The sequence below is a fragment of the Rhagoletis pomonella genome, unplaced genomic scaffold (assembly GCF_013731165.1).
Source record: "Rhagoletis pomonella isolate Grant_MI unplaced genomic scaffold, Rhpom_1.0 Rhpom_scaffold_00010, whole genome shotgun sequence".
NCBI classification, from domain to species: Eukaryota; Metazoa; Arthropoda; class Insecta; order Diptera; family Tephritidae; genus Rhagoletis; species Rhagoletis pomonella.
In genome coordinates, this window is record NW_023458564.1 from 34,598,409 (window position 1) to 34,611,528 (window position 13,120).

Consider the following 13,120-nt stretch of genomic DNA (forward strand, 5'->3'; position numbering starts at 1 on the left):
ATATGTACATGCGTACGTATACCAGGGAATGCCATTGTGGCATAGAGCAATGGGTATTTATATTCAGCCACTCCAACGACAACGACAACAACCACCTACAGAGGTGGCCAAAGTACGAGCAGTGGTAGTCGCCAACCAAGCCAAGTAAAACACAAGCCGAACGAGCTAGTAGCAGTCGCAACACACACAAAAATACACTAACACAAATGTACAAGTGCACAAGATGTGCTGCTAATGCTAGAGCTAACGAATACAAAATATGTATTCCACCAACAGCTAAAACATTGGTCGGAGGGGGAGTTGTACGAGGGTGGTGTATACAACAAAAATATACACAGCCAAACAACATACGAGACGCCAAGGCATGAAAACACCTTTGCTTACACGGCAGACGCAATCATAGTATAGCCACGGACAGAGACACGGCAGTAGCAATGGAAACAGAACAAAATAAGAATATTAAGAGCTACATTTGTATGTAGTACATATGTATGTATGCATGTATGTATAAACACAAATACGTACATTCATATACATACATACATATATTATCGCTGCACGGTAGGCTTATGCTAAGTAAAATGTATTTGGATCGAATATCGAATTTGCATTGACAAAGCGGAGGGACCTACAGTTTAACGCCGATTCCGAACGGCGATTGTATTTTTATGAGAAGCTGTTTTTCATGGCACAAATACACTCGGAGGTTTGCCATTGCCTGCCGAGGGACGACCGCTGTTAAGAAAAAAACCTTTTTTCTATATTTCTTGCGATGTTGCTTTGACCAGGGCTTGAACCCAGGCGTTGCGGAGTGGAAGCGCGCACTGCTTACCACTACACCACAGCGGCCGACATGTATACATGCAATTTAGTTATTTATATTCATAGGGTAACCACCTTTTAAGATGCACAGACGCTGGGATTGAGAAATAGAACTATTACCTCAGTGTGCTTTAAGAAGTTCTTAATAAGAACTAGACATAGGTATGGCGATTTCAGCGCTATCGTAAGCAAACAATGTATTAGAGAGACACTCAAAAACAAATAAAAAAATCCCAATCTGGCAACTCTATGCATTCATGGCTGCCCTAACTAAGCAAAGCAAGTAAAAATTATTATTTTTTATTCTAAAAACTTTTCTCTCTACTAGTAAGTTAAGGGACCACTTTTGTTTACACTGGAAAGAAATCCGTGTTTCTAGTAAAAACTTCCTAATGGTAAAGTAATTTTGCCTTAAAATTGTTCCCAAAACATGCCGTCTTTAATTTTTAACCGACTTAAAAAAAGGGGAAAAGATTATCAATTCATCTGATTTTTTTTAAATTTCTTATGTAAGTTACCGGATAACTTTGGACCATTTAAACAGTTTTTATCACAAGGGTGGTGCCATACAAATTTGGTTAAGACCCGGTCATTGGTTTGTGAAGAAATTAATGGTACTCCTAAATTTTTATATCAGCATTGAAGTCGGTTTTTTTTCTTAAAAATCAATTGTACATAATTCATATATGAGTAGTCCACTTGAAAAAGGGTGATGTGATTTTATAAAAGTAAGCCATAAATTAAAAGAAAAAGACGTCTACAACAACAGGTATAATCCAAATTGTATCTTTGTTTATTATCTGACAACTTTGATAAATAAGAGCTTAATAACATTAAAACACAAAATCGCAGTATGGTAGTTTATGCAAATTTTATATACAAAAAATTAATATAGCGAGTTTTGAAACAGTAACTCTTACATAGCTAGCTTTTTTTAGCTTTTCGCATTCTCTCTTCCATGAAGACAGATCTGCTTCTTTTTTACGACGTCTTTCACTAGGAACCGAAACTACCACGTTTTCATGCAGTTTTCTAGGTTCATCAGAAGATGGATACTTTTATACTTGTATAAATACGCACAATAAATATTATAGCGACTTTTGAAAGTGTACAAATACATACCGTAAGTACTATAGCGACTTTTGCTAGAGTAGCTAACATTTGATGCTATTTTTTCAGAATATATAAGGATTTTGCACTGTATTGTTAGTGAACATGAAACTACTTTAAATACTGGTACGCTAACCACCAAAAAATAAAAATCGAAAAAATTTTACATAGAGCACTTTGCTACTACTCCTTGGACATACATGCATGCTCGTCGAGGAGGAGGGGGAGGGGGATTCCCCCGGGCCCGGGATTTAAAAAAAAATTGCGATATTTCCACTAGAAACTGCTCCTTCGTTATATGCTTTTATACGTTAAAGAAACCCTGCATGGAGAACTCTCAATTGCTTTTACATTAATGCAATTTATGTGCCCGCGATTTTTCAGTCCGAGACCCGATTTTTGTTCCAACGGCCCTGCATACATAAGTACCTAGGTCTCTAAAGACAAGAATTATACGTTATTTCTTAATTAGCAATACCCACGTCCGATTGTCGCTTATGCCTCAGTAGCCTGGTGACCAAAACACTACATACCGAGTACCATGATATATCACTTCAAATAAATTTCAAACGTTGACTTTACTCCCGCTCACAGGAGGAGAGCTTGTTAAAATGCGGAACTGTATAGGACAAGGACTGTAAAGAAGCACAAGCACGATTCTATGCTAGAAGAAATCTGTTTTAGCAGAAAATATCAGACCAAGGCGGCATCCTAAGGGGTGGTGTTTCTACACTCAGAGAAAAGTCAATCAAATATATTTCTCTCAACACAAGATTTGGTAACTGTAACCAAATACGAATACGTAAACGTCAAAGCTGTGAAGTTGTGCTTATTTGTGCTCTGATTTAATTTCTTATTTTTCTCAGTGTATTGTGACCTCTGTTTTGCAAAATCTTACAAAATTTACGGATAAGGGATAACAAAAAAAAAAAAAATTAAGCAATAAACATTTACACCAATGCCACTGTGCGATGCAAAAGAATAAAATGAATATACCGACAGCGACAAGTGCACAAGCGAGTAAAGCGATTTTGCATGCACAATTCTACAATTGCAAAAGTATTGGTGGAGCAAAGTACGAGAGCGCATTGTTGCTCTTGCAAATATCAAAGAATTTGCCTTTAACTTTTTGCTTCGTTCTCTATTTGTTCTTCATGGCATTTAAGCAAAACAGAAAAGTGACACGAGTGCAAATATTTGATTTTCGGTGGTTCTAATGTTCGCGATTTGTTGTTCCTTTCTTGTGTGATCTATCAGTAGTATCATTTACTTAACTTAGCTGCCATTGTAATTGATTCTTTCTATTTTGACATTCATATTTCAAGATTCTGTATTTGAAAAACATTTTCATCTCCTTTGACTATTGAACACCATTTGCTTTCTCCCGTCTATACTTGGCCTTACTTTTGAAATGATACTTTGGGAATTAGTTAAAGTACTTATTTCCAGCTTTTAAGCACTCGTGGTAAACGAATTCCCCTCTTAGTATCGCTGACATTCATTCAATGCTGATAACTTCCCTTTTATTAGCACGCTGAATACCTTCATACATACATACGTATGTATGAATATATGTAAAACCTGTAAGCAATCTCCAAACAATCCTACCTGTCTATATATGGCCTTAATTTAACACATTTTTTAATGGACAATATTTTTTTTTTTATTTTAGTTAAAAAGGATTTTTTGGTTAAATACTCGTAAAAACTATACGGGTTTGCAAGTACCAACCTAAGTGCCTTGTGGGGGTGATTGGGCAAGATTTAGATTAAGATTGAAGTTAAGGTATATGTAGCTTAAAATTATTATTAAGATTTAAATTTTGGTTAAGATTCGGACTTAGATAAGGATTGCGATTTAGATTAAATTTAAGATTAAGTTTCAGGTTAAGATTAAGGCACAATCTCAGATGAGCTATTTAGGTATAGATTGTTGATTAACTTCAAAATTCATTTTCAGATAATATATTTAAACTGCAAATATTGCCTATTTCTGTGAAAGGGCATACTTAAGTACTTTTGTAGTATTTGGAGATGTCTAAATATTCAAGTAATAAATATTTAGGCAGTAAGGAGCTCTTAGATACTTGCGGCTACGCCGACTAGGTCATGTCGTTCGTATGGACAGAAACGCTCCAGCTCTGAAAGTATTCAAGGCGGGTCGCGATGCTGGTAGCAGAGGAAGAGGAAGACCTCTACGCTGGAAAGGCCAGGTGGAGAAGGACTTGGCTTCACTTGGCAGTTCCAATTGCCAGTTCCCACTGGCATGCTGTTTTGCACGCGGCCAAAATCGCTTAGGCGGTTACAGCGTCAATAAAGAAGAAGAAGAGATACTAAAGTAAAAAAAAAGTTTGGGTATAGGAGCTGCTAGATCAGGGCTGCCAGACGTCCTGGTTTTTCAAGATTTGTCCTGGTTTTAAGCAAATTGTCTTGGTCCGCAGTTAAATTGTCTTTGTTTTTTAATGAATGTCAGTGCAGACACCCATTTCATTTTTCGCACATATTTGCCATGAATAAATTGTTAAGCTTTCTGTTATTAGTATTCGAATAAAGGAACTGTCCCGCGCCTTCGTCTTGCTCTGCAGGCAAAAAAAATCGATAAAAAGATCGATGAAAATATCGATATCAAAATCGATAAAAATATCGATAACAAAATCGATAAAAATATCGATAACAAAAGCGATAATAATATCGATAGCAAAATCGTTAACACAATCAATAAAAATATCGATAACAAAACCGATAAAAATATCGATGACAGAATCGATTAAAATATCGACAACCAAATCTATAAAAATATCGACAACAAAATTGATAAAAATATCGATAGCAAAATCGATACAAATATCGCTAAATAATCGATACTCAAATCGATAACGAAATCGATTACAAAATCGATAACAAAATCAATAAAAATATCGATAACAAAATCGATAAAGAATATCGATAACAAAATCGATAAACATATCGATCATTATATCGATAAGTTCCGAAAATATCGATAGCAAAATTAATAACAATATCGGTAAAAATTTTGATAACAAAATCGATAAAAAGATCGATCACAAAACCGACAAAATATCGATTATAATATCGATAAGTCCCGACAATTCCGAAAATCTATAAAATCCCGAAATAGTTCCCAGATCTATATCCTTTTCTCTACAACTACCTTTATTTTAATCTTTCTTCCTCTATCTTCATCTATATTTTTATCGGTATCCTCATCCTCATCTTTTTGTTTATATTTATCTTTGTTTTTATTTTTATGTTTATCATATTCTTCATATACATATTCCCCTTCACCCTTGCCCTGCTATAAGTAAAGTGTTTAAATTTACCTTGGTCTTCATTTTTGCCTCTATATTTACGCAACTCTGTTTTTGTTTTTATTTTTACATTTGCCTGTATCCTTTTCTTTATCTATGTACGTACTCACCTTGGTCTTTTTCTAAGTGTTGTTTCACTTCAAAAAGTTTTAGCGTATTATGCATACATGTGTTCATTCATATATGTATGTACATTACAGTGGTCCAAAATAATAAAATCGGAATTTTTATGCCGCCACCCCCTAGGATTGTTCTGAACCGAAAAAAATATACCCCTATTCTTTTATTTTGAAATCAAAAAATATTTAGTGAGTGCTCACAGCGCTCACAGTTTTCCATGTATTTTATATGTGGAAAAAACAAATTTTCGTAAAAATGGTATAAAACTCTTGAAAATCAATATTTTTCAATCGTAAAACTGTGGTTCTCTTCAGGAGACTTCAAATATTAATATTCAATTGTTTATTTAACCATTTTTTATGATTAAAGATTTTTTATTGGTCCCCCCATTGCATTTTCTAGGAGCTATAAAATATAGTTACCGTGAAAAAATTGTTAAAGTAACAATTGGGTATTATTACCGGGAATCTCCTGAAGATAAGCAAAGTTTTCCGATCGAAAAATATTGATTTTCAAGAATTCTACACTATTTCTACGAAAAAGTGTTTTTTTCCCATATAAAATATATTGAAAACTTTGAGCGCGTTGAGCACACCCTAATTTTTTTTTATTTCAAAATAAAAAAAATAGGAGTATATTTTTTTTTTGGTATAGAACAATCCTAGGGGCTGGCGGCATTAAAAATGCGACCTTATTTTTGTACATACATTTTTGGACCACTTTAATGTACATACATTAGGGCGGGTCGAAAATCTAATTTTTCTCAAATCCCTTGGTAATAGTGAAAATATATTGTATCATGAAGTCAAAAACAAGCCTGCAAAATATTAGTATTTTATTTTAATTGTGAGAGCCCGCGCATCTACCGCCAAGTGACCCACAGCACACTAGTCGAATAAGACCAGCTCTTGTTGAAAATTCTGGGTTCAGTAAAAAGGATTGGTTCATATTAGATAATGAATCCGTTAACGCAAAAGATAAAGTAAAATATCATTTGTCGCAGCACTTTAGCTTATCGTTAATCTCAAACTTATCTATTTTCAAGAAAATTTTAATTGTTCTCTTGATAATTGCACTGGCCTATAGTGAAAAGATGTAAAGAAAAGCATTAATATTGCTGGGGTGCATTTAGGTCGCTGGTTCCAAATATTCTAATCTTTTTTTAACCGACTTCCAAAAAAGGAGGAGGTTATCAGTTCGTCGGAATATTTTTTTTTTTTTTTTTATGTATGTTACCGCATAACTTTGGACCACGTCAACCGATTTCGATAATTCTTTTTGCATCGGAAAGGTAGTGTCACAGAGGTGGTCCCATACTGATCTGGTTAAGATCAGATAAGTGGATCATGAGATATATATATATATATATTTTTTATATGAGAGTTGAAGTCGGTTTTTTTTTGCTAAAAATTACTTGTGTTTATGCATACAATATATAAATTGCAAATATGGGAAAATTACAAAAAATTTTGTTTACAATTTTTTATTTTAAAATAATTGGTTTATAATCTGAACGATTTTCATCATATTATTATCATAAATCAGTAACAGTAAGTCTCGCCTTCAATTTGTTAATTATTAAATACGTACTGATCGAGTAACATTTACCAAAGTTATATCGAAGAACTTAAGCGAATTTCCAGTTTTTTTCTAAACAAATTTATCTTTAATTGTATAAATAAACTTCAAATGAAAGAACCGGATTACAGCAAACTGTGCCAGGGAGTGACTTTTTTCGTTCAAGCTGAGTGCAAAGCAATATCGTCCAATTGGAGAGTCCTCAAAAGGATTTCGCAGGATATGTTAAAGACTATTGCATTTACCTACAGACACTTTTTCACATAATGGAATTAACTAAAATATTTATGTATATCTAAACACGTCCCCTACTTTCATATAACGGCAAATTCAGAAACCGCGAAAAATGTGCTTCTTCGGCGACTAATGAAATCATTCCGCACCAGTTTTCAAGACTGCATAAATGTACTTAAAATGGGCGTTTCTCACCCTAATTGTCCAAAGTTCTTTTAAGGCTGTTCTTTTAATTCATAAACATCATACTTCTTTAAGAAATTTACATAAGGTTCATATTAGATATGTTTTAATGTTTTATGATTAAAAAAAATTAAATATTGAGCATTTCATACAACCACTTCATCATCAATCATTCAGCAAAGCTATATTGCTTACGCAACGCCCGAGCAAAAGCATCTGTACTTATAAATAATAGGGCTATTCGCGATCCGGTGCAAATGGCCTAGCATCATTGCATTGCAAATTTGTATTGCAAATTATTTGCAATACAAAAACAAAATACACGCATTTGCATTTGTCATGGCTTGGCAAATTTGCAATACCGAAAATCCATAGCATAAAAATGCTATGCATTGCATTCATAAACAAAACCAAAGCTGATGCACAAAAATTGTTTTGCAAAAGCTTTACCATGACAGTTTAATAAAGGTCGCTCACAATCCATGGCATATTTCTGCAATTGCATAAATTTGTCAGCTCTTATGCACCGAATCGCGAATAGCCCTAATATATTGGCACCATATTTAATTGTATCTTCGTCTTTGATTTGGGTGATAAGTGTCCTGGTCGGTGCGTTCATGCTTATGGCAGCCCTATGCTAGATACTAAAGTACAAGAAATTAAAGTATTTAGCAGGGGCTAAAAACTCTGGTCCAAAGTACTCACACTGACGGAAAAAATTATTAAAATCAATCAGAAACGTTATTGATCTTACTATAAACGTCAACGAAAGTACTGTATATTGGTAAATATTCAATTCAATTACGCGCATATTAAAATGACCGCGTTCGTTCTGAACAAGCATTCGTGAAGTGTATAATCAAGATAAAAACCAAAAAAAAAAAAATATTCAATTTGCATGTTGCTGCTTGCAGCGGAATTCGAACCCTGACCCTCTCTGGATATCAACAAATTGTGGCAAGCATCTTTACGCACTCAGCTACAGCCAGACATATAAATGTGCTTTCAAATGTTTAATATCCATCAACACCATTTGTACGGATAAACATGTACTATGTATGTAAGTTGTATAAAGTTTGGAAATATTCTATGCTTTTCTTTTCCACACAGGTAATCCCTAAATTAAGTTTTCTTTTAAAGGATGAAAATATATCTCTCGCCAAAAATACGCTTGTTCATTTTCCATGTTCCAAAATGTTACTAGCCGGATATAATATTAGTAATATTTTGACGCTTACAGTTCTGGGTGCCCTACGACCCATTTAAAACCAAAGCTCTCTTAGGAATGCAAAAAAGATGCCTACAAATTTACTGCACTATGCACAGGGCACTGGCCCATCGGGGTGCATGACGAAAGGAAAGGACGGCCCTTCAATAGGTTCTCTCGCAGTTGCGATGACCCGGGCTCGAAAGAGACAGTCGAACACTTCCTGTGCGAGTATCCAGCACTCACAAGGATGAGGCTGAAGACACTCGGCAAACCATTCCTGCAGAATATTTCAGAGTGCAGCTGCCTCTCTCTGTTTGACGTACTGAAATTCATCAAAGCCGTCAAATAACTATAGGTTGCACGAGTTGTGGAATCAAAATGGCAAACTTGCTAATTGCTTGTCGCCAGGGTGACAATACACTTAAACCGACCAACCAACCTTCATCACCTGGTTTTCCATAGGAAAAGATACCTTCTTCTGTTACTTGCATTTCCAGCCGCATTGTATACTTTCAGAGCTGCAACTTTTCTGTCCATTCGTACGGCATGGTCAAGCCAGCGTAGCCGCACTACGTCTAAATCGTTATAATTCTCTTCCATCGGCTGCGTTATTCGCCGTCACTAATGCGCAAAGGCCCGTAAATCTTTCGCAGAATCGTTCTCTCGAAAACTCCAACTCCTCTTCAGATGCTGTAATTGTTCATGCTTCTGCGCCATACACCAGCACGACCATTATGATTGACTTGTAGAGTGTGATTTTTGTACGACGAAAGAAGACTTTACTTCTCATTTATCTACTAAGTCCAAAGTAAAACTTTTTGTCAAGAGTGATTCGCCGTTGGATCCAGCGTTGCCGTTTTGGTTAAATTTAAGCAAAATTGATTAAGTTTTTCCTGCCTGTTAAAATGTTAAACTTTTCTTCGTTTTGCTAAATTTGTTTATTAAAATAGTCAAAAAGGAAAATTTTCCTCAAAAATTCATAGTCAGTAGAGTTACTATTTCAATAAATTTTTCAAATTTATTTTAGGAAGACTGCCATCCAGATCCCTCTACACAATTCCCGGTCTGTGGTCGAGTGTACTTCTGCCATGAAATCGCTTCTCATAAAAACCATTTGCCGTTCAGAGGCGACCTAGAACTTTAGGTCGCTTCATTTGCGTGACAAGATCAACACGCATATTATGGATAACATGATACCAAACTCGTTTTTTGCATGCATTCAAAAAACTAGCGAAAGGGCAGATAACTATTATAGGAGTATGTGTTGAAAGTAGAGCTCTAAAACTATCGATGGTACTATCGATACTATCGAATGGTTCTCCTTTTTTGCACTATCGAATGGTCGTTGGCCACTATCGATAGTCTTTGTTTGAGGAAATATACATATTGTTTAAGTATATTATATGTACTACTGCATTTTTTTTATTTTTGAAAATGGGAACTTGGCAACATTGATTTGCTTGCACATCACTGTTTTTTTTCCTATTTCCGGGTTTTACATGGTTCAAGTATTGAATTCAATTCTTCTTGCTAGTGGAAGAGAGGGGTTGAGAAGAAAAGGGAAGAGTTAAAGTTTCTTGCTTTGCTTTTGACATTTTCGTTGTTTCCCATTTAATGAACCAAAAGCTTGGATTTAACAAAATTGAAGCGTGTAAAAGCAAATAGAAAACACAAAGAGAATGAACCAGAATTGCTTTAAGTACTTGAATCATGTAAATTGGGTGTAATTAAATTTGAAAACAAGTAATTTTTAAGCAAAAAAAAAGCCGACTTCGATTCTCATATAAAAATTTAGGAGTACCGTTAATTTTTTCATGATCCAATGATCGGATCTAAAGATTAGTATGGGACCACTACCTTTCCGATGCAAAAAGAATTATTTAAATCGGTTGACGTGGTCCAAAGTTATCCGGTAACATACCTAAAAAAAAAAATATACCGACAAATTGATAATCTCCTCCTTTTTTGAAGTCGGTTAAAAATTAGTTTGAATATCTTTTTGAAACCTTACTATGGTGTTAGTGCTACTGTGGCGTAGCCGAAGTTGACTGATGAAAGTTTTGATTGGGAATATTATGTTCTTATATTATCGGTTTAAAATATTTAAAAAATCGAAGAGAAAGGACAAAGTTACTGAAAATCGCTAACTAAACAAAACTAAAAAGTTTATATAAATAGCTTCGTCAACGCATTTTAAAATTATCCGATACTATCGATAGTATCGATAGTTTCAAATTTAGCAACTGTTAGGCCTTACTTAAGTAGAGATTGTTGATTAGCTTCCACTATTCATTTTCAGATCGTACATTTAATCTGCACTTAAATGCATCGTACAGTTTCCTAAGTAAAAACAATATCAGCTGATTGCCAAAAAATGCCTACAGCTGAGATCACCTGTTTTTTGACATTTGCTCTTATCTTTTACAATTTCTTTCATTTCTATTATAATTTCTTCCATTTCTATTACAATTTATTCAAAATACACTAACACATTGAACCAAAAACTCCAATACACTAACCAAAAACACACCTACAGCCTTCCAGGAAAAACGATAAGAAGAAGAGTTACTTTACTTATGAAACTGTTCGATGCTTAAATGGCCAATATCGGCTATTTAAATATGAGATATGCAACCCAGTTTTTATACCAGACAACCAGGATTGATTGGTAGGTTGTTTAATCAATCCCACCAAATCCCACCAAAAAACAATCAGCTTTTCAGCAGAAAATGTAAACAAACAAGCAAATGCAACAACAATTTCAAGGAACACGCAGCAGTGCTGCCAATTGTTTGGCATATTTAAATAAAGTTGATCTGAAACCCAACGAAAGTTAAATGGCATTTAAACAACAATCCACAATTATAAACAATATAATAAATAAATATTAATTTGAAATTGGACCTTAGACTATAAAATCCTTACTTTTGACGACAAAACTCAGCCTTAGAGAGCTTATACTTACTTACTTGCTTACTTTTTATTTCTATACCCAATTTACCAAGCCCAGTAATTCCAAGCATTTTTCGCTTTATTAAGACCCGTTTAATAAGTTGCTTAATTTAAGTTGCTTAATTTGTTAAACTTTTTGATTTTTGCATTAAAAAAAAATGTATGTATTCGCCAAACCATGGGCCAAATATAGTAAAACCGCGTTTTTAGTTTTTCTCTCTGACGTCAGGTTTTTTTTAAAGGACTTTAAAATTTGAAAAAATATGATTACAAAAAAAATTCAGTGCAATGTTAAAAAAACAGTATGGGCACCAAGTTAAAGAGAAAATTCTGTAGAAGAAAGCGAATTAAATTTTTTGGTGCATAAGGACGATTGAGTATTGAAAATGTCCTTTTAAAATTGTATCCTTGAATGTCTTTAAAACTTTGAAATCATTATTTTTGGGGAAACTATATGTTAAGGACTAATACACACTAGACCACAGCATTAAATCTCGTCGTTCTAACTTTGTTAGCATAAAAAAAATGAATGAAAAGGGCATTTTCAACACCTATTCGTCCTGGTGAACAAAAACATGTTTTTTTAAATTCTACAATAATATCTTAATATCTTGCTATGTAATGGAGCGAAGGAGGAAATACATACATACAATATATACACCATTCATAAAAATTTAATTTGTTATATAAACAAACATATGTACATTAGGGTGGTCCAAAATAAGTAAAGACGGAATTTTAATGCTCTCACCTCATAGGATTGTTCTATATCGAAAAAAATATACCCCTTTTTTATTTTGAAATCCAAAAATATTTAAAGGTCGCTCAAAGCGCTCAAAATTTTCTATGTATTTTATGTCGGAAACAACAACTTTTCATAGAAATGGTAAAGAATTCTTCAAAATAAATATTTTTCGATCGGAAAATTCTGGTTCTCTTCAGGAGACTTTCAATAACAATACCCACTAGTTTATTCAACCAAAAGTGTTTTCTTTCACCACCCTAACGTACATATACACATGCATATGAGCATAATTATGCATAAATATGAGGTGTCACATAACATTATTATGCCATTGCACCTTGTACTCACAAATATTTGGTTGAAATTGAAGAGTCCATTTACCTTTTAAGCATACATACTTACAAATTGCAGTGTAAGCAATATTTAGCAATAAATAGGAATAATCTATATATATAAAATTCAAATTATGTATGTACCTATAGACACACTTGGCTCCTAAACGAATAAGCCGATCGTAACCAAATTTTACACACGCACTGGATATCTTCCAGGGATGGTCACAGGGTAAAAAATATTTTGATATATAAAGGGGGCGTGGCCCCAAAACGTGGACCCGGGTAACCTTAGGATGTATTTGTTTAATATGGGCATCAAATTAAAGCTGTTCATGAGTGCTTTAAGATAGAGCAATTTTCATATAGCTGGGTGACTAGGGTCTCGAGATATAGACCAAAATGTGGACCTGGGTAACCTTGGGTGTATTTGTTCAATATGGGTATCAAATGAAAGCCGTTCATGAATGCTTTAAGATTGAGCACTTTTCATATAGCTGGGTGAC

At 34.2% G+C, this 13,120-nt stretch overlaps 1 protein-coding gene across 1 annotated transcript in view; it reads left to right on the plus strand.

Moving 5' to 3' along the window:
- Nucleotides 1-49: 49 nt before the first annotated feature.
- The window catches only part of LOC118746359, a 25,616-nt gene continuing 12,545 nt past the window's right edge, over nt 50-13,120 (plus strand). Inside the window, exon 1 of the mRNA XM_036480214.1 lies at nt 50-112. Coding sequence (XP_036336107.1) covers nt 50-112 — 63 coding nt within the window. The remainder of the gene's footprint in view (nt 113-13,120) is intronic.